Below are 22879 nucleotides of genomic sequence, written 5' to 3' on the forward strand. Positions count from 1 at the left end.
TGCCTGCTTAAGTGGGCACTATTCAAGCTGTTGCCCATTAGATGTGGGGAGCCAGAGTCCGACCAAGCGCAGAGTTTGCTGCACCCCATGGTGCAGGCGGCATTTCACGCCAGAATCACCAAATGCTGCGGTTTATCAGAGAACGAGCACAAATTGGAGTCAGACGGTGTACTTGGAGGAACTGAGAGAAAATTAAACACCAAACATTCAAGTAAAATCAGACTTTAAAAACAAAACAAAAATCACTTGGGTGCATCTGCACACACACATACACACACATAAATATAAATGACATGAATGACAAAATATCAATTAATGTTGTATAACATACAATGTTACTGTGACATGATTGATGAAGCAGAAACAAACTTTAAGACTAAGTGAGAAGTATTAACTACAGTTTTACAACAACTGTTTATGCAAATCGTGATTGTGAATTTAAAAAGAGCAGTTCCTCAAATCAGTGCATATTCATATTTCTGCTCTGCTGCTCACTAGCAGGTGTGAAATTAACATCCAGGTGAACAGACTGTGAACTGAACCTAATGCACAAACACAGTCTTTGTTCACGAGAAAGAACACCGACTGCTGCGGATATTGATGGAGCCCGACGAAGAGTGTTTGAAGAGGAGATGAAGAACTGAGAGAAATCTTAATGAGAACTCGATCGTGAAGAGTGAGGAACTTTTCCATATGAAATAAAGACTTATTCAAATAAAAACTTATTAGGACTAATGTTACATTTTGATCTAAAACTCGAGGCATTAACCGGGCGCAGCCGGTTCATATAGGCAGGTGGGGGCGCCTTTCTAAAAAGAAATAAAAATAAATCATTTACCTCTAAAAGTAGTTCCTCCTAATAAACAATGTTACATACTTAACTGCTTAGCTTGCTGTGTATTGCTTGGTTCTGTGTTTTTTTCCAACAATTTGACTCTTTTTAACATAAATTAAATGTTTTTTGGTGATTCATTTTCAGTTTTTCACTTATTTACAGTTAAACTTTTATTTTGCAAATAAATGATTTAACTCTATTACATGTAGGGCTAACTAGTTACTTCCCAACCCTGTGAAGACCTGTTTAGATTATTTAATATATTAATAAGAGTTTTATATGTATCTAGCTTATGAAATTCTATCAAATTTGGGTGTGACCTACTACTGGTATTAACTCATTTTCTTCAGCTTGCAACCAGGATCTCAATCCAGTATAAAAAATAAAAACACATAATATTTCATTTTTGTTGATAAAGTTAGACTAACATTTGACAACTTATGTGCAAAGTAATTACAGCGCAAATAAAATCAATTAAGCTGTAATAACTTAATAATAATATCCAGGGAGGGACTTGCTGTGATTCAGATGCTCCTGAAATGATGTGATAGTACAAAATAAAATCACAACTGTTTGTTCTTAAACCACCACTATGATTCATTCTTGTGGAGAAACTCCAGTGGAACCACAGCTATGCATGATAGACTGCACCAATCATAGTACATAAATATTCAACAGTTTGTTGCGAGGGACTACAAAGATGCTTTTCGTTTACAGCGTGTGTAAGTGTGTGTGTGTGTGTGTGTGTGTGTGCAACTGGGAGAAGATTAGACTGAGGCCTTGTGAAGGCCTCTCAAACTGGCACTGCCAACAATAGATAAGCCACAGCAGAGAAAATAAAGTAACATATTGATCGTTTGCTGTGCAGCGTATCTGTGAGGCTGCGCACCATAAACATCTGAATTATTTTGTACAGCACATCGCACAGTGACACACACACACCTCGATGTGTTTTAGCACGTTTTTATTAAACCTCTGGGTGATGGAAGTCAATCACGCCGCTCTCGTCCTCGCTGCTCCACTTTATTAAGCAAACGTATTAAAAGCTGATGGAGCCTGACCGCCTGCTTGCTCTGCGCCCGGCCTTTATTTCTACCTCTCTGTCCATCTTTCGAACATTCCCGTTTTTGCGCCCGATCTATTTTTTTCTGCCGTTTCCATCTCTCCCTCCTCCCTCCTCATTTCCCTCCCACCTTTTTTTCCTGTAACTAAACTGGCTGTGTCTCGCTCCATCTGCTGGTTCTTCCTTCAGCGGCCCTGCACCTGTTCACACCTCCTCTCCTGTTGGCCACCTCTCTACCCCCCCTCTTATCTCTCTCTCTGTCTCCCTCCCTCTTTGCTCAGTGCGACGCTGCCAGTGCCGCTCCTGGCTCGGTTAGCCTCTCTGTCATTCAATCCATCTGTCAGCAAGTCAACTTTGTTTACAGCGGGTGGCCCAAGCCTCTTTTCTTCTTCAAGGGGCACTAAAGCCCCCCGCCCCACACTCACAGTCATGAAGGTCAGCGGTAAGCCAATGCAATCACGCACAAAAAGCAAAAAAACTGCAACTGTTAAATTATACGTCCTTCCTCGACTATGGACAGTACGGCCATTCTGATTACCTTAAAACAGTCTGTACTCCCTTGCACATATGAAAAGGTGTTAGCATTTACACATGGGCAGCTACAAATAGACACGACCCTTTCAAAAACAAAAATCTGCTGAAACAGAGCACATTCCCTCAGAGAAGAAAAAACAGCTCTAGATTGAAGTAATTAGCTGCTGATTGGCCTCTGTCATCATCCGTCTACTCACAAAACAGAGCGAGAGAAGTTTAAAAATTCTTAATTGGCACAGATGACTGATGGTCTTAACACAAGAAGAGCAGACTGGCAGCGCAGGCATCTGTGATTTTTTTTTTTTTTTTTTTTAAATAAACACACAGCACACGTACAATATGCTCTCATAACGACCCAATCCAGAAACACAGGACCCAACCTCGAATCTGCGCCCTCCAGGAATAGCTTTGGTTAACATATGTGGAAATGTTAGAGGTCAAACATATCTATCTAACCTATCTGAAACTGCACATTTCAGTCAGGTTACTACCCATTAAAATGCTTAACACGTAATAGTTATTATTGAACCTATAGTTTTACTTAAAGTAGGATAATGAAAGGAATCTTACTGACACAAAAAAGCTATATTTGTTTGTTGAGAAAGCTTCAGGCAGTAAGACAAGAGTTTCTTAAAATGAGCCTGAGATTTATTTTATATCCAACACATCAGTAAGATCATCTGTAACACCGCTCACCTTCCCTCAAATGGTCATGACAATAGGGTAAACTGGCAGGAGGAGCCGGGCAACATTTCCGTCTGCTAACCCACCTTACCTTTTTTATTCTTCACCTCATTTTTCCCCCACACCTTCTGCCAACTTCTCCTAAGCCAATTATTTTAATTAGTTGTGTTGATCAGGTGTCAATGTAGAAAGTGAGAACATTTTGCAAGTATTTGTTAATTTGAAATTGATTCAAGCTGCTTTTTAAAAAACAAAACAAACAAAAAAAGTTGAGACGGGTGTGTTGCATCCTGTTTTTCCTTTATAACAAGACTGTAAATGTTTACGAACCGAGGAGAGGACACCAGCGGCATTTCCACCGCCGGGCTTTTGTAGTCAGACTATTTTATTTTAGAATACAGAAAATGTGTTCGGGTGGTGACATTTCAGGCTAGTTTTGAACACAGCCTTCTGAGTCATGCTGCTGTAATTCACGCTCGGTGTAGTTTGACATTGTGTTGCTGAAATAAACAAAGCCTCTCCCGAGGAAACAATCATCTGACAGACAGTGAAAGTTGCTCCAAACCTTAGAAATGTCAGGCAGTAATGGTGCGTTTGCAGCTGCGATATGAAAGTACCATTTCGTGAAAGAATGCATATCGCCCGTCACAATGCATGGCAAAGATCTCAAAAAAATCTATTAGTGCTCCAAGTACATGTTGGGGATATGTGTCAGCGATGATCACAGCAGATTGTAGCTCAGTATTGGTAAAACTGACTGAGTTGTACCCATTTTTGTGTTTATTGAAGTCAACTAGCTGTGGTGGCCATCTTGAATTGGTTTGGCTGCGAAGGAACACCACCTCTTACCCAATGACCGCTGAAGATAGGTACTCCATTTCACCCTGGACTGAACAGTGAGTAAAGAAAATGAATGGATGGATGGTTGACAAGCTGTAAATGTACATGAGCACCTGCCTTTCATGACAGTGAGCGATACAGATGTAAAAAAAAAAGCTAAACTTTGGACTAGAGGTCAACTGATGTTGGTTTTTCCAATGGTAATTGCCAATTTTTAGGAATCAGGGCAGCTGACAGCTGATATACAACACCACTTATTTATGATTTTAGCCGCTGTGACATTGGTTCACTATTTACCAGGCACCGTTGTGTTTGTAGGACTGAAAGAAAAATAAACAGAGCATAGAGCAGCTATATGAAGGATTAAAGTGACAAGAATAAAAAGCTAAAAGGAGAGATCAATCAGGTAAGAGAGTAACAGAGTTAAAAGACAGGAATGAGGAAAAAGGAAGAGCGGAGAGAGGTTCTGTCATGTTGGATGAAAGCTGCGCCTACTGGGCAGTGGGCACAGAGTAGAGCCACGGATGCTGCCACCCACTCAGCAGGGGTGTGTGAAGGCACGAAGTTGACCAGATGACACACACATACACACACCTCTACACAATAATCCTTTTAAAATCCATGAACACTAAATTGCCGACACAACGGCACATGCGTCCCTCTATAATCTGGAAACTGCAGGTTAACTCCAACTCCGAAAACCTTCATGTGACATACGAGCGTACGCATACTTTGAATGTTTGTAACACTGAAGGCAGGAGATGAGCAGGGAATCAGGTGAAGAGTGAGCAGGGGACGGATGGCAGGGCTGGTGCTCTCCCTTTCGTTCTGTCCTCCAGCAGTAGTGAGTGTATGTAGGCCAGTGTCCCAGGGCACACTTGGCTGGGGTGACAACAGTTGTCGCTGACAGATTTGCCTCCATGTTGCCTGAGGTCTCACAGTCAGCGATCTGTCGATTCTATTCATTCCCAGCCCCGCAGGATGGACAGCCAACAGCTCTCCTTAATAGTCTTCATATTTAAAACACTGTAACTATTCTCAACACAATTCGTGACATCTAACCTTAAACTTCATGTATTAAATGTCTGATGTATAGGTAAGAAAGATACGAATGTTTGTTGAATGAATGCTTCCCAACAACACAAAAAACATGACTTACAGGAGCGTGGAGAAAAAAAAAGGTGCAGCATTTACAAGAAAGAAGAAAAAAAGCAAGGTTTTGAAATTTTCTCCAACTTCTTGCAACAACTAAAGTTAAAAAATGGAACATTACATGATGACTTTCTTTTGTTTTATAAATTCAGAGCAATGATTTTCTTCATGGTTGTGTGTCTATGTTTCCTACAAAGCTGAGTCTAGAAAGGATCAAGTTTAAAATCTCATAGCCTAAATAGTCAAAATGTATCACTAAAAACTAAGTTTTAGATGCAAATTTAAAAGGGTAAAATTGAAAGAGAAGGTACAAGTTGTGCACTGAATTAACCCAAGCTGGAAAACCACCACACCACTGATGAATTTTAACTCAGCGACCCCTCAGCTCCAGCTTTGGTTCATTACTTTGCTTTATTTTTAGGTTTGCACGTAAAGAAAAAAGTTAAGAAAAGATGATGTAATGGGTCAAATTACACCAATATGTAATTTTGCTACGACAGAACAGTCATCGATACTGATGGTGCATTCAAGAAAAAACAGGAAACTGGAAAGTCCTCCCTCAGCCTGGAAAAAACCCTAATGAATTCCTTTTATTAGCAAGATATAAAACACTGTGCAAAGTACTAGAATATAATACTTAGCTTTGTTCTTTCTGAAAATAAATTAAAAGAAAACATCTTAGGGATTTAACTGAACAGCAAAATTAAAAGTAAGTTCAAGAGAAAAGTGATATAATCCAGGGAATGCTGAATGATGGGTGGAGATAAAGATGGGGAGAATGAATAATTTTGCTCTTGATCTGGAATGTAGACCACTATAAATGTAATTGCACTTTGAATCAACGTTTTCAATCTTAGGAGGTCCAAGTGCCAGAGTTGTACTGTTGGGTTGATAGTGACTTCAGAGATTCAAAGCTCTCAACCACTCAAAGGTGTGTTTTTTCACACTGTGTCACCTTTGAAATGATTTCTGCTTACATACGAGTACTACGCTTCACAATGAAAGGTTTGTTCTCATGAGTTATGGTCACAAATGATCTGTCAGTATGTCAGACTGTCGCAGTCATGCGCGGCGACAGAGAGTCAGGAAAAGATAAAAAAAATAAAAAAGTCATCTCAACAGATTGAGCAAGAGAGACAGAGCGAGAGAAAAAGATGGAGGTGAGGAGGCAGGATGGCAGTGAGGGCACTCCGACAGTGAGGAGAGAAGAACGCAGCAAGGTCTCGTAACCGGGCCAACGGGCCCACCACTGTCAACATCATGGCACTCTGTGGTACACACACACACACACACACACACACACACACAGACACACACATGGCTGGCCGACAGCCCTCCCAGCTGCCCTATCCGTAACTGTCTGATTAGTTGTGCTAAGCAGCCCCTCCCCTGCCAACCATGGTGCCATCTGCTACCCGACAACATGGCCGACGACCAGACCAGCACACACACACACATACACACAAACACACATACACATAGAAATACACAACAAGCCCCGTACCTGGCACTGCACTGCTGCCTTCACACAGAAACACACACACACATCAAACTTCACAGACAGGTGTAGCCCAAAGGTATCAACACATAACATTCCCACAAACTCATCTAACTGCACGCTCACAAACAAGTCAACACTCACACTTCAGGCGTGTGTGTGCGCGTACGCAGTAGCTGCACCAACAGTGCACAGGCATGTGTGCGGCGACAGTGGTTATACGCCGTTAATGCCAGGTAGAAAGAGTGATGCTGCGTTCAAATGTGTGAGCGCTCGCTGGCAGAGCTCGAAGGTTCATTATGGCCCCCACCTCTCCTGAGCGGCTGCAGCCCGCGTGGCGCCCCGGCCCTTTTATTCCGGGCCGTGATTGGACAAGTGCCTCCTGCCGAGTTGGTTTGCAGCAGTTTTGTCGCGCCCAGATTTCACTCGCTGCTCAAAGCGAGCCTCTGGCGGGACACGGCATCTGCTGCCTCACCTTCCTCATTTACACTTCTCCGCCCTCGCACACACACGCATACGCACACGCAGTTCTATTCACCGCCTTTCCAGACCTCGCTATCACGAGTTACAACTGAGGTGGGGGGAGAAATGAGAATGAGGTAGAGGTGCAGAGAGAGCAGCAGCGTGGCATGTTTAATCAAGTTCTGGGAAGTTTGTATATGATAGTAACAGCAGTTGGTCACAAGCTCTGTCTGTCTTTCTCCCTCAGTGCCTCTGAGCATCCATCTTCTGATTTCAGGGTCACAGAAAGGAGAGCGTGGCCTTAAAAAAAAATGCAATTACTCAATGCGTCTAATTTTTCATTTTATAATAATTACAAGTCCAAATTTTACAATTTCACACTGGTATTGGCAGCATGTTTGTACCTCTATCTTGTTGTTTCTCATTTAACCACATTTGGGTGAAAGAACATGACAAATTTGCAAGAAAGAATTAACAAATGTAATACTTTGGTAAAATAAAACATTTAACCAGAAACAACTTGTTTACTTTGCTCAAATATGTTAGAAATTTAATGTGATGTCTGAAGTGGAAGAGGATATAGGTCATGTACAAGCCAAGCAATTCAGTTTCATGCCACTCATTTGGATTTCCATACTTACATCCAAAGGATAATATCTTGATTCAAACCTCTGAACAATTCAGAGCTTCACTTTCAAGCAGAACAGAGTTTACTAGTTGAAGAATTTCCACCAGAAAAAAGGCCAGGTTGTCCTAAAGTCCAAAGACGACTTCATCACATAAGTACAAGAATCAAAAGTTCTTGTCTCTGCAAAAAAAAGGCTGAAAAAACTGATTGGTTCAGATGGATATATACTCTGACTGACTACTCTTACAGCTCCAGCAGTCTCCACTACATCATGTCATGTAAATATCAATAGAACATTGTCAGATTAAACTGATTTTTATACATTATTACAATTAATGAGGGGACACCTTGCATTGCATATCTTACTTTGAACTTTTCTGTATGTACTGCTCTTTATTTCTGTATGATTACATGTAGCATAAGCTATTTCCTTTTAGGATGATTAGTTAATTCTGATTTGGACTGTATCCATGAGTTATTGAAACTGTATGCAGCAAAAAAAAAACCATTGATGAAGCTCCACAGCAATCAGCTACAGGGACTCCTTTGAACTGTAAAATCTGAAAGCAAAATTTGCTGAATATTCCCCATGTCCTCCTAATGATATCCACTCCACAACTGAAGATTTCTAAGGACTTAAAACTAGAACTCAACAGACTTCCTCCCCCTTGTGTTCACGGGCAAGTGCTTTCCATCATGCATTCTTGATGTTTGGTGCATAACTGCGTCCTGGTCTTTTTCAATGACGACTTCCCAAAAATCAGTGAAAGTTTTCCTGATAGGATCCTCGTCTAATTATCAAAATGGATCCATCCTGAAAGTTCTGCGCCTCTTGATCTAATTTACTGTCGGGATGTCTTTTGAATGGTTATTTTTCCCCACTGTTTATCATCATCAGAACATCCCGAAGCTCATGTTCAAGCATTTTCTATCCCAGGAATCCATAATCAGAAGCTCAACGTGAGAAACTGACTACAAGTAAACTTATTTATCAGTTTCAGCTCCAGGTCCATCATCAGCTCTAGGCAATCACCCTCATGAACATGGATGCCTGATTTCATGGGGATAACAAAACCGGTGGAAAATGTGATGTCTCGCAGTTATTCAACTTCTCCCCGACACAGAGCAGGCTCATAGGTCCCAGCTAACCGTGGGCACACACATCTATCCACTCTTTCCTACCTGGCACATGTAGAGGCAGGAGCTATGCTGGGCACTTTTCGCGACAGCCTTTGGGATGTGTGAACACAACACGGAGAGAGACGAAACCGGGTGGGGACAAGGCAAGAAGAAAAAGGAAGAAAGAAAGTGAAGAAAGACTGGAGCAAACAAACAAATCAAACTTGGTAAAGCCCTCTGCTGGGCTGGGGCCGGGACTGGAGTGAGTGTGTGCGTATATGTGAGGCGATGTGAACAGAGTGGCTGGGATTAGGACAGATCCTGGGCTGTCCAACTCACAGCTGGCTGATGATCCAATCCTGGAGCACAGCGCAGCGCACCAGCCGCCATGGGACCCCCGGATGTGTGCCTGCATCTGCGTATGTGTGAGCGCCTGTATTTGTGTCTGTGTGTACAGGCATGTGGGTTCAACTGATGTGCATTTCAGTGTTTGCAAAAATGCAGTTGTACAAATAAATAGGCTTGTGTGTGTGTGTGTGTGTATGTTTGCAGTATGTATACAGGAAGGAAGGTAGGGCTGTCAAATTTCAAACAGTCGTCTGAGCCTCATGTTTGAAGGCGAGCTGTGATCATTTGGGCCTTGAGGAGATGACAGCACAAAAGAAGGGAACGAGCAGGTCGCAAGGAGAGAATCAAAGATCTGCCTTTGAGGGCTGGTCATTCAAGCTTTGCTCCGGAGGACGTCACACTCTCCTCCAACAAATGCAGCAACACAAACCAGCTCACTATAACCACAAAGACTCAGACATGACACTGGAGTGAACAACAAAAAAAGGGCAGGACAACAAATGATGCACACAGAGCTTTATATAACCCGAATGAAGAGGAAGAGAAAGAATCATTTTAAGTTTATCTGTTTGGCGGCAAAGAGTATGACAAGTCAGAAAGGAAGAAAATGACAAAAAGAGAAAGGATGGATAAAAGTGAAGGGCTAGAAAGAGGAACAAAGATTGTTAATATAAGATTGTCTTCGTATCTTTAATGGCTGCTCTCTGAGCTGTGGTTTCATTCACAAAACAAACTACAGTCTATTTTGATACTAACTGGGACTTAAACAACACGTAATATCGTGTATAAGTTTTAAAACCATACATTAATGTAAAAACTAGCCTTATCTCTGAATAAAATCTAAACTTGACAGAAATATTTAATTTTCCTTCTATATGAAGGAAATATCCAGTTTGGGTTACATATACATCTAATCTTCTGGAAGATTTTGTGGATTTTATCAACCTACATAAAGTAAAATCTAATAATCAATAATTTTTGATTATTAACATTTGCATCTTTCATCCAAACCACAGTATGCTGGACTAAAATGTGTTTCTGAAGTTATTTTAAACTGATCACTATAGAAATTCAAATATTTTATGATCATAAGCTTGATTTCTGCCTATATAACATCCAATAAGTATATTCTTCTAAAAAAAAAGAGAGCATAGCAACATGTAAAACCTCTGTCAATGAAATTGTAGGAAAAAATAATATCCACATATAAATTAAAAACAGAAGTGTCCTTCGTTCATAAAGATCAAAATTGAATTTTAATGGCTACACGCTCAGCCAAGTCAACAGCTGTCAAACATCTAGTCTGCATCTGAGGACAGATAAAAAGAAACTATAAACTCTCTCATGCAGACACAGCCACACACACACACACACACTGCAGGAAAACGGTTCAGTACAGTGGCTCCTCTCGTACAGGTCAACGTTATCGTGTCGCTCCGTTCATGTGATTCTCCACAGCGGGCTGGAAAATACACACGTCTCATTTTTTTTTTTTTTTTTAAACACAGGACAGCCCCCCACCCCCCACCCCACCGTGAAGCCGATGTGTAAGCGCTGGCCAGCTGACAGACAAACGCACTTAAACACAGATCACAGGCAGAGGCAGCGACGGACACGCACACACGGATTACACAAACTTGCATCCCGCAGCCTCCAGCACTACAGGGTATTGCCGCCACATCTGTGCCCATCGCAGACACCTCGGTTGTTGGCAACAAGGGTGTGAGAGTGTCCTGAGCGGCTGGCATGGCCTTGGCAGAAAATGCTGTTAAAGGCAACAGCAGCCTGCAGATGACGGGAGAAACAGCGTGAAGGAAGCATACAAAAAAAAACGGAGAAAATAACAGAGTGAAAAAATATAAAACTATGAAAATAAAAAAAGGTATAAAAAGATGACGGCGAAGAATGCCTGGAAAAGGTTGGAGTGAAAAGATAGATGACTGAATGGAAAGAGTGGGCGGGATAAAATCTATAAATACTACAATGGGAACAAATAAACTGAAAGAGCGAGTCGGGAAAAAAAAACAAAAAAAAAAAACGAGAAGATGTTTTCGAAATAGAAAGCAGAAAGAGGAAAAACAGCGAGCCGGTAGTGCCTGCAGTGAGGATGGGTGCAGGGCACTGGCAGGTGGCACGGAGGCCAGGCTGTCCAGTGACCATCAGCCGCACTGTTGTGTTTGCGTGCGTGTGTGTGTGCGCACCAGGGACAGAAGAAAAGCTTAGGCGCCATTTTGGCTCTGCTGAAGCTGATGCTGTGCTGGGCACTGGCCTGGTGGCACAGAGCGAGCAGTGTGTTTTGTGTGCGAGTGTGTGTATTGCGTTATGTTGTGGCATGCTTAACAGGATTAGAGGTGACCTAGTGAGGTCCAGTTGGTACCGGGACCGCAGCACAGCGGCGTGCATGTGCGTTTGTGTGTGTGCGGTTTGTATAATAGGATTAGCTGTTACCTTGTGCGGTACAGTTGGTGTGCTGGTCTGAACTGGACCGGGCTGAGCTGGGCAGGAGCTGGGCAGAGGGGAGCGCTGTGTGCTTGTATGTGTGTGTGTGTGTGTGTGTTTGACTGTGTGAGTGTGGTGGCATGTATAATAGGATTAGGTACTACCTGGTGAGGTGCAGTTGGCGCTGGGCATTTGCCAGCTGTTCTGCTAGGCTCAGGGCTTCGGCCTGCCATTGGCTCCCGTCCTTTTGGACCGCCTCCAGATGCTGCCGACAGCCAACCAGCTCTGAGCTCAGCCTTTCCACTTCCTGTCCCGCAGAGATGGAAGAAGAGAAGACAGAGGAGGCAAGCAAATCTTTTACAACAACCCAGCGTCTGCCCTTACACCACACTAACCCATTAATAAAGTATCATAAAGACTGAGAACAACAAAAAATACTTTAATTTGGATCATAAATAAATAAAAAACTTTATATATTTAGGATGCCTAGTAATAATTAGCCCAAACTCAAACAAACTTACATAAACTATTAAATGTTAGGGTGGAATGCAGACATACTTGTTTAGCTTTTTCCATCTGTCTGCTGGCCTTGGCGTTGAGCTCTCTGAGCTCTCTCTCTGCCTCCTCTTTCTTCAGCTTGGCCTGGTTTAGCTGATATCGCAGATCCATACATACCTACAAAGAACAGCAACTAATTAGAAACAGTGGAGCTTTACTTAACAAATATTACTGCGTGTCCACTGGTTAATCATTAGCTGACTTCCAAGAGACGTTTAATTGCTTTACCATCTCTGCACTTTAAATACGCTTCATCTGAATCGTCCAACTTCATAAATCCAAGGAGCAATTTATCAATCTAAAACTCGTAAAATATGTTTCGATACTTTTTATGTGTGGAGTCACTCCTCAACTGCACGCATTTAACAATAAAACAAGAGAACTGTAACTACACAAACTGAAATTAAGCTTGGTTTACCAGCTGACAATATTCACTTATGTATGATACAAAAAAAAGAAAATAAACATCAAATCAAATGTTTTGCTGCCATCTAGTGGAAATACATGAGAAGTACAACCAGACAGCATTAGCTGTATTCTGCAGCCTGCCCCAATGATTAAAACTGTCTTTTTGTTGGGTTTTGCATTAACTGTAAATGTACATTTCAGTCTTATGTTATAATATCACAGCTGTATTCTGCTAAAACTAAAAAAGAAGTCTTCTCAGGTGTCCTGCATTGTGTCAATTCAAACTGCTATGTGCCAATTCCAAATAATAAAAACCTTCAATTAAACGTGAGAAGACCAGATGCAGGCCGTCTTTCACAAAGTACTCAGTGTACCTTAGCGTTGTCTTGTTCCTGACTGGTTAGTTTGCTGAGAGTTTCTTCCAGCTGATTGGTCAGTGACTTCTCCTCTCTGCGCGCTCGGTCTAGCTGTCCTTCTAACTCTGCGACACGCTGGGATAGGCTTGACACCTGTGTAAAGGACAATTTTCATCCGATTTTTAAAAAGAATTAAGAAAAAAAAAACAGGAGTAATATAGTTACGAGTATTTAGGTGTAACTATACAAATACCTACTCAAATCAGTAATATTAAAAGTACTATCCTTGAATCTTGTCAGGATTCTCACATATTTTCCATTTTTTAATTTCATACTTCTCCAGGATAAAATTTTCCCTACATCTTTGTGGGGTTTGGAGCTTTTTCTGACATGGAAACATCTGTAAATTTCCTGTGAATGTTTATGCAGTGGTGCTTTCATTATTGTATACTATAGTAAAAATATAAAGTAAAAGAACGACTTTAGTATGTTTACGAGCTGGGCACACTTTTAACAGAAAATGCTTCCACGTTTTGTTTTTCTTCCATTTTTTATTTGAACAAGTTAAAGCATAGTTAACATGCTGGGTCCAAAAATGTCTTCTTCATACTTTCTTGGAATATCAGACATACTTTCTGGTGATAAAATATTTTAAGCCCATGATCATTTTTGAAGTATTTATGAATTTTTGAAGTCTGGCTCTGGAACCACAAGCAAGGACAAACCAGGGAAAGAAAAAGTTTTAGTCTATTTTTGTCTAAAGTTTTTAGATGCGTACATCAAAAATGTTTAACTTTGACTTTGTTTTTAGTCACCTAAAAATTAATCAATAAAATGGAGTTTTTTTATGGACTCATTTCAAATTTGTTTTTATTTAAGGACACACAACAGAAAAAACAAATGCAGCTTCTTGTTTTAAAGCAGCCAGAACAGAGAACTGCAGCAACACTTTGTAACTGCATACTTCCACTTCTGAGTTTTCTGCACACAGGACTAAGATTTACCGTTTGTACGAGCTCTTCTTTTTGTTTGCGGGCCTCCGTCCGGCCCTCATCTCTGGCCTCAGCCAGCCTCGTTTTCAAAGCGTGTGCTTCTTTTTCCAGCTGTTCCCTCTGTCGCATCACCTCCCTGGTTAGCTGCTCACACTGCACCTCCACCTGAATAAAGACACACAGACACAGACAGCCTTATCAGCCGTTTCTAGGAGTGACTGAAAGTGGAAAACGTCTAAGAGTAAACATAACATTCAGTACTACTCAAAAATGCAGTTTGAGTCAGAATATTTGAGACGGTATGAGTACAAGTTTGTCAGACCCTGGTTTTATGTAGATTTGCTTCTTCTGCTATCTCCACAGCCTGTTTGACCTGCAGACAGGCTGACCACTCCCTTTGTTGAGCCTCTTGCTGACTCGCCCGCACTGCACGCAGAGCCGCCAGTAATTCATCACGCTCACTGAAAAGGAAACAAAACAAAAGAAGATCGTGCACGATCTGTCGTCTTTATTTTGGTTTTAAACTGCTGACATGCTGTTGATGAGCAACACGTATAATTTCGGTGTAAGTGTGTGTTACCACTTACTTGGTGAGCCTGTCGATAGCCTGGGCGTGCAGGTTCGCGTGAGTCCCAGCCAACACCGCCTCGTGCTGTGCACACTTCAGACACAGACCTGCCACCCGAGGAGCTCCGTCGGCTCGGAGTGCGTCTGCAGCCTGCTTCTCCTTGTGTTTCAGACGGACCTTCAGCTCCTCACACTCCTTCTGACTCACCGATAAGTCCTTTCTATTAACCGCAGCAAAAGATACAACGTGATCAAAGAAAACGTGAAAAGCGTTTGACAGATAATAGATATTACACCGACCTGAGAGAGATGACCTGAGCCTCCAAGCTTTCAATCTGGGCCTGGTGGATCACTTTCAACTGTTCCTGTTCAACACAGATAACTGAATGTAACTTTAAAAGACCATGAATCAATAGACAAAACAAAAAAGTCAAGGAGATTATGATTTTGCTACAGTCTTTTATGACAAATATATGCACTAACTTTGCCATCTTTACAGTTTTTTTGGGATCAGGCAGCACGTTTTGCCACAAACCTGATGAACATGATCTTTTAAGCATGCAGGAAAAACTACATTTTCTGCAAAAAATGTAAAAGTCATTGTGATGTGTCACAGGGCACCAACTCTAAAAGAACAGCTTCAAGATGATTTTCTTATAAAGACAGAGATTTAGGAATATTATATTTTTGACAATAATTTCAGGTACACGTTCTCCAAATGAAACAGTTTTAACATTTAGACTTCATTTTGAATTAACACCACATGCTAAAAACTGAACTAAGAAGGCTGATGAGCATGTGGTACAAAGATGTAGAAATAAACACTTGTTAGAAATAAGAAGACAAAAGATCCGTCATTCTTACCAGCTCATTTTTCCATGTTTTGTGTTCTGCCCTCTGCAGCATGTTGTGCTTCGTACTGGAGGCCATGTGGCTGTTGTCATTCAACTAAAAAAGAAGAGGGATTTATATTGAACACTTCTTCATTAGAGACTTTAAAGAAGCATGATCCCCATTTAAAAACTGGCACTATGTACACTTCACGTTTGTTCTCTCATCACTTTGCAATGCATGCTGGATTTAACAACCCCATAATTTACATTTCCTGTAGATAATCCCTATTTATAAAATGATGACTGAGAGAACCTAATTGAGTTATCACAATAGTAAATTTAATAAAAGCCAATACAGTTTTTAACACTGCAAAACAGTTTTTTTTCCACAGATTACCATGGAGTCATTGATGGTATAATCTCTCAGAGATTCATCCACAGCTTTAGATCGGAGCTCAGACTGCAGCTTCTCGTTTTCCACCACCACCACTCTGACCCGCTGCTTCAATCCCTGCAGCTCCTCCTACACAAGACAGAAGTCAATTCAAACTCCTCCGAATTTAGTTAAAAAGAGTACTACGCAAAATGCTAACTTTAGGGTACAAACCTTGCAGAACTTGACCTCGGCTTCGAGATGCTGGATGTACTCTGACTGATCATGAATCGTTGGGACCAAATCTTGATAATCAGCCGCAGTGGACCTGCTGTCCTTCTGCACTCTCTGAAAGCAGAAAGGAGAAAGATGAGGCCAACACAACAGAAAATATGGAAATATACCATGAATCTATGAACAATCCATTATACCCTGACAGTTTACTTTCTATAGGTTTAATGCATTAAAAGGTTTAATCAATCAGTGCTGCACATTCTACCTTTGAAGGAGATTGTTTCTCTGACGGAGAAACTCTGCATTGCTTCAGTAAGAGACTCTTCAGCTGATTGACTGCAGACAAATAGGAGAAACATTTCATAAGAACTTTGTACACTGTCAACACAAACATGACCAGGGATATTTTGAGGTGCTGGATAAAAGGCAGCGAGTTTCTGACAGACAGCCAAGAGTGAGTCACCTGCTTCACTCTGCGTCTTTTGACTCCAAGCTGTTTTGTCCTCTTCAGCCACTGCTGCAAAAAAGGCATCATCGCCGCCTCTGACAGCCTCTCCATCAGGGCTGAGCTGCTCCAAAGCGCTGCTCAGCTGTTGGATGCTCTCATTGGCTCGCTCTGAAATCCGTACAAACACAAAGATGCATTACGAACGTGCGTCATCACAGACATGTGCTTAGCCAAAGAGATGGGGTTTGTCAAACTTGTCTAAAATGGATACCAGAGATAGAGAGAAAACACTAGAAAATGTTATGGCAAATTGTAGAGATTCTTTGCTCACCGTTATAAATAAATAAATGGTCAATGTGTCAGAAAAAGGAACCTGATTGTTCAAAACTAAAAATACTAAATGTTTTAAAAATTAGATAGATAGATAGATAGATAGATAGATAGATAGATAGATAGATAGATAGATAGATAGATAGATAGATAGATAGGTAGATAGGTAGATAGGTAGATAGGTAGATAGGTTCTGCCTTGAAATAATTGGTTAATTGTTTTTTAAATAAAAAACAAAAATATTGCACTTTGTAGTTTGGTAGTTGTATATAATAATGAACAAATTTTGGCATTTTTTTAATCTAATAAGTGAATGGAATACCTTTAAAACCCTTCCTGCTAGCACAAGTGTTTTTCAAACAATTAGCTATGATATTTATGAAAGCTCATTTCTGTCACTTTGATATAAAAACATCTCTAAGTCAGAATTATGAGTTACTATGTGATAATTATGAGATAATAGATGATAATTATGAGATGGTAAGTCATATCTATGAGATACTAGGTCAATTATGAGATATTAAGTCATAATTTTGAGACATCTCTTCATAATAAAATACTAAGTTATAAATATGAGATATTAAGACATAATTGTGAGATATTTCTTCATAATAGAATACTAAGTCATAAATATGAGATGCTAAGACATAATTATGAGACACTAATTCATAATATGAGACACAAACTGCTATTTATAAGAAATTAGATCATACTTATGAGATACCCTCTCAAAATTACAAAACATGAAATCATTTTGAGAATGTATCTTAGAATTGTGAGATGCAGAGTCCTAATTTTAAGACAGTATCTTGTAATTATGACTGAATTTTTTTAAATATTTTTACTTTCATTGTGGTGGAAATGGGGGTTTAAAGTTGTCCGTTTTCCTAAAAATGTCGTTTTAACAACAGGAAATGATTTTACCTGTGATGCTCAAAAACTGGACTCATATAGCCCCAATTCCCCAAAACCATTAGGCCTAATATCAGGATCTACCCACATTTTCATGGAGAAACCAGACATCCTGAAATAAACTTTGTGGTCAGACGATGCTGTCATTTAAAGCAAATTAGCAAACGTCTCTTTATAAAACGTTTAACTTACGTCTCAGCTCTTTTTGCTTGTCGCCCATCTGCTCCTCTTCCTCTTCATCAGAGTCTAACGGTTTCATTGAAATTCAGCCGTCATTAATTCACACTGAGAAACTAAATATTCCTGCTAAGCTACACACAACAAGCACAACTGCAGCCATCATTACGCAGCGCGTCGTGACGTAAAAAAAAGGCGGCGTTTGTTTAAAAAAATAAGCACGCCGCGAAGGCGGTGTTCTCGATTTTCTCATTGTAATTAAATGCCCGCCCTCACCACGAGTCCGAAGTATTAATAAGCAAGGCAACCGCCGCTCACACTTCCGGAAATTCAATGGAATTGTGGGAATTGTAGTATGTTTACGAACCTGTCTTAAGTACTAGTAGTAGTATTATGGCAAAAACTTAAGCCTTGTTTTCTGGGAGTTGACTGTATTTGTTAAAAAAAGCATGACAATTCAGACGAACATAAAAAGATATTGTCAAGTGCTTGACTTGATTTAGAAATTACTTATTTTCAATCCTACCTGGCATATATTTACATGTTTTATTTAACCTGTATTAATTTAAGTTTTGTTTTAGATCCTTTCTGTGAAAAAAAGATTTTTTTCTGATTTGTTTATCATGAAATATACACAATGGCATACATCTCTGGTATAGCATAAAATTGCTTCATAAAAATATTTCCATTATTTCACTATGAAAACTGACACAGATAAGATGAGTTTCAGTCCATTGTTAGTGTCAGAAACACTTCAGAGCACAATCCAGTTTGTTGAAGCATGATAATAAATGTTACATAAAATCAGGTATTCTAGCTGAGCACGTTTAAATGCAATAATTTCATGCATTGATAATGGGCAATCACAGAAAGAATATACATAAACATAGGCAACTTTAGTTGCATAAAAGACTTGGTCTCTGTAAGTATATGGTAAAATGTGCCTACAGTAGCAACAGTAAGCTAAATTTACTTGCAAATCAGATTAAAAACATTGTTTTATAGTCAAAAATAAGGTGTATGAAGAAAAAGAAAAATCCCAAACATGACAAACAAGAACTTGGGGTAATGCAAGTGAGAAGATGACCTGGTGGTAAAAAAAAATACCAAGAGTAGTTTTGACAAACACAATTAAATTATATTTTTCTTCACTAGACTTGACAAAATTCAACTTTTTCAAACTTCAGCTGCATTGGGGGGCTGGTGCAGCGGCTAAAGAAGCTAAAAAAAAGAATACCTACAGAGAGAGAAAAGGTTTTGAAGCTAAAAAGTTAATAATCAATAGATGCGCTGCTTTGTACTTTCCCTTTCCCTGTTGCCCCATCTGCATGTAAACAAAACAGAGATGGTTGTGAAGTTGTGGACATTTGACATGTAAAACCTAGATTGTTTAACACTTAAACTGTTTATAAAGCAATTCAGGTCATCTAGGGGAGTTTTTATGGACACATTAACAAATATAATGGACGTTGAACCATAAATGGTTTAATCTGCCTTATGAGGTGTTTGTTCTGATTATGTTTGGTTCATTATAGCCAAACATCCTTACTTTGGTTTTATCCCTGTAAAGGAAGAAATTTCATTAAAACAGTTTCGTTATTTAACATGGTAGCTAAGGCCTGCAGCGTCTCAGATCCAGTTCTTGGGATCTTGGTGTGGTTTTACCTCAGGGTAAACCTGCTGGGACATCCAGTCCTGGAATGATTGTCAGCTGTAATAAATATTTTCCACTTGTGAGTGGTTGTCCTCAAAGTAGAATGATGTACTCCAAATTACTTGGAAAAAGCTTTTTTGCTTTATGTTAGAAATTAGTTAATTAAATATAATGTCTTAGCTGTATCTGCTGCTTACCTTCTGGTAGCTCTTGGTTTTTCATTTACTGCTTTTGTATTTTGGCTCATTTTTTTGGTGAATATGCTAAATAACACATTGTAACAGGGTGTGTGTTGTCTTTTCATCTGGGGTTCTTTTTGCCCACGTCTTTGTGTGTGTTAACAAAATATCTCATGAACTACTGGACAGACTTTATTGAAGCTTTCAGAAAGTAATCGCTGGAATGCTAGGCCTTTAATGTTTTAATTTCCTCATATTTAAACTGTATGCTTTAAAGACATACTCACTTTTTTACGTTAAGACAGCAATTAAGCCAAAATTAAGCCTGAATTTAACCCTTTTTTAAGCTCAAAAGTGACTTACTTTGGTCGGTACAATGACATGAAAATAGTCTTAATAAGTTAAGATGTGTTTGTGTGATTACATTCACTGGAAAGGTGAAAAGGAGTAGCTTATGTTTTTTTTTGTTTTTACAAAATGGTCAGACAGAGATCACCAAAGATACACCCACTTCCTATTGCACAATAGAAAGAAAACTTCCTGTAAAATGAGCCGCGGCTGTAGTTTTGATTTTTGCGACATTTCAGTTTTCAAAAGAAGAGCTAGTGAGTCAGAGTTTGGTGGATTCATTCATAAATACACGCTGTGCTGTAATCTATATTTGACATTTTCATTCATAGTTTACTGCTGACAGCTTAAACACAGTTTGACTCATGTGGCTTGGAAGTAAGATGCTTCTTTTGCCGTGTAAATTGTAGGGTTGTGCAGCCTGGAACTGTCAAATTCTAATAAAATCATAAAGAATCTTTTGTTTTACTTGCATAATGAATGATTGTGGTTAAAAATAAGGGCTACTTTCTCTTTAGGGCCCAAAATAATTATTTTATTGTGTGCTTTTGACAAAAGTTAGACTCCAAAATGATCCTTTTAAATGTCCGCATTCATTTTTATGATGCCTTTTATTATTGCACGGTTTTATGTGACAGACAGCAGCAGTAAAATGATTTTACACAAATTTTACACCTGCCGTATATGACGTTATTTTAAACATTTTACTACTCACCAAATAAAAAAGTTGAATCGCCAGGAGCTGTTTTTTCCTGCCTAAGTGAGAATCAAACTATGTTTAGTTGAGCGGTACCCGTGATGAATTGTTTCCACACAAAAAAAATCAATATCAGCTAATAAATGTCCACAATTACTAAAATACTGAAGATGACTAAAGGCATTTTCCAAACAGAGACATTTTGTTGAGTCAGATGAGCTCATTCTGACTAAAACAGAACAGCAGAGGGCAGGTAGTGCTGACATATAAATAAACGCACAAAGAATTGGCAAGGTCAACCACTTTTAAACCATGTCACGCTATTTGCATACAAGGGCTGGAAAAAAACACCACTAATTAAAGGGCGTAGCATTCCTTGAAGGAATGCATATCGCCTTCCAAGAGTTTCAGACTACGATTATCTTCTAATGAGAAACAATGAAAATGTAGCCATTTTAGGTCAAACCCCGAAAACAATCTTTTGCACAATCTGCTGTGATATTGCAAGATATCGTGTTCAAAGAATGTGTTAGAGATGACTCAGCTACCACCACATCAAACTTTGGCTCAATATCTGTAAAATTGACTGAGTTATGGTCAGGGTTGATTAGCTTGAACTGGATTACCTCTAAAAGTTAGTTAGTTGTAGAGGTTAATCCAATGATTATTTCCTGAAAGTTTTATTAAAATCCATTCAGTGGTTCATTCAGACTTGACCCCAAATAGTTAATGGCAGAATTTTAAATAAAGATCTTACCCAATCTGTAAATAAAATATTTGTCGGGGATCAGTCTCAGCTACTACCACACCAAGCTGTAGCTCAATATCTGAGACTGGTTTTAACAGTTTTTAGTTTTAAACCCTTAAAATAAAACAATTTATTTTTAGTTCTGTTTGCTTATTCATTTTAAATAGGAGCCGAACACAAAAATTAACCATTGGTGTTGTTTTAGACAAACTGTACTTAGGAAATAAATCTTAATTTTTGTGAGATATAATCATATTTCCAATAAAATATTCCACGACTAATAGAGAAATACAGGAAATTGACTTGTGTTGCAAGCAAACAATTAAAAATATCTAACAAATTGCATTAAACTGCACTTTCTTAAGATGGATGTGACTATAATCTTCATGATTTAAAGTTTTTCACTTGTCACGTGGGCCAGTTGTTAGCATTATTTTCCCGCAGGGTTTCGGGCAATAAGTTCAGGAAACTTTCACAAAAAAAAAAAAAAAAAAATATATATATATATATATATATATATATATATATATATATATATATGTTTGTGTAAATGAATACATAGGTTTGCTGTTGTGAATAATCTTAAGTAAAATTCTGCGTCTTCTCTTGACAGAGGAACTAGAGTTAAAGCAGGACTTGCATGCTGGGGTATTTCCAGGAAACCACATCAACTTTCTAGGTGAAGCCCACGCATCACTCTGCAGACCCACGCTCGCTAAATGTCACCCCGCCCCGCCCCCGCTGTCGCCTCTATAAGCAGTTCCCCGACTATAACTGCCACATCTCCCCTCACTCCAAAGTCCCCCTCCCACCAAGTGATCCATTCCTCCCAAGTGAGCTGTTGTTTTTTGCGAGGGAGGGGGATCACTTCTTTTTTTTTTTTTTTACTTTTTAATCACTATAGTTAATATATGACACACTAACAATAGAATGGAAATAAATGATAATAAATGGGTTTTGGTTTTTTTTAGAATAAAATGAAAACTTTAAAATTATTTCAACTTTTCTTTTTGGAAATTTGTAACAAAAAAGAAACAAAACAGGTGGAGGAAAGAGGGTAAAAAAAAAACATAACCCAGTTTTGCAGGGTAAACGGTGCATTTTTCTACATCTGAACCAGGCATCGGAAATGTGTTATCTGATGGCTTTTGCAGCACCTACAGCACTTCCTACACTGGAGATGGATTCAGTACCAAACAGTTTTTAAAAAAAAAACACAACTTAGGGGAAGTACTAAAAGAAGAGTTAAATGACGAGCATCAAATAAAATATAAGCTTAATGGGGGAAAAAACAGGATTATATTGCTTATATTTCTTCAACCAGCCACACTCCTTAACGTTTTTTTGTTTTTTTGTAAGGATAATAATAAAGTGACGCATTCCCTAACTCATTATCCTTATTAAAACAGACATACAAGTACACACACACAATCACAACAGAGTCAAGAACCACAACAGTCAGA

At 39.3% G+C, this 22879-nt stretch overlaps 1 protein-coding gene across 2 annotated transcripts in view; it reads right to left on the reverse strand.

The window, feature by feature from the left end:
- sdccag8 (SHH signaling and ciliogenesis regulator sdccag8) overlaps positions 1-17961 on the reverse strand; it is a 40570-nt gene extending 22609 nt beyond the window's left edge. For both annotated transcript variants that reach the window (XM_017430073.3, XM_017430063.3), the window contains exons 1-13: positions 17806-17961; positions 16387-16539; positions 16189-16259; positions 15924-16037; positions 15714-15839; positions 15348-15431; positions 14784-14848; positions 14504-14704; positions 14239-14377; positions 13929-14081; positions 12943-13077; positions 12161-12277; positions 11767-11909 (exon numbers count right to left, since the gene is read on the reverse strand). In XM_017430073.3, coding sequence (XP_017285562.1) covers positions 11767-11909; positions 12161-12277; positions 12943-13077; positions 13929-14081; positions 14239-14377; positions 14504-14704; positions 14784-14848; positions 15348-15431; positions 15714-15839; positions 15924-16037; positions 16189-16259; positions 16387-16539; positions 17806-17872 — 1568 coding nt within the window. In that variant the 5' untranslated portion in view covers positions 17873-17961. The remainder of the gene's footprint in view (positions 1-11766; positions 11910-12160; positions 12278-12942; positions 13078-13928; positions 14082-14238; positions 14378-14503; positions 14705-14783; positions 14849-15347; positions 15432-15713; positions 15840-15923; positions 16038-16188; positions 16260-16386; positions 16540-17805) is intronic.
- Between the last annotated feature and the right edge of the window lie 4918 nt (positions 17962-22879).

The sequence above is a fragment of the Kryptolebias marmoratus genome, linkage group LG22 (assembly GCF_001649575.2).
Source record: "Kryptolebias marmoratus isolate JLee-2015 linkage group LG22, ASM164957v2, whole genome shotgun sequence".
Classification (NCBI taxonomy): Eukaryota; Metazoa; Chordata; class Actinopteri; order Cyprinodontiformes; family Rivulidae; genus Kryptolebias; species Kryptolebias marmoratus.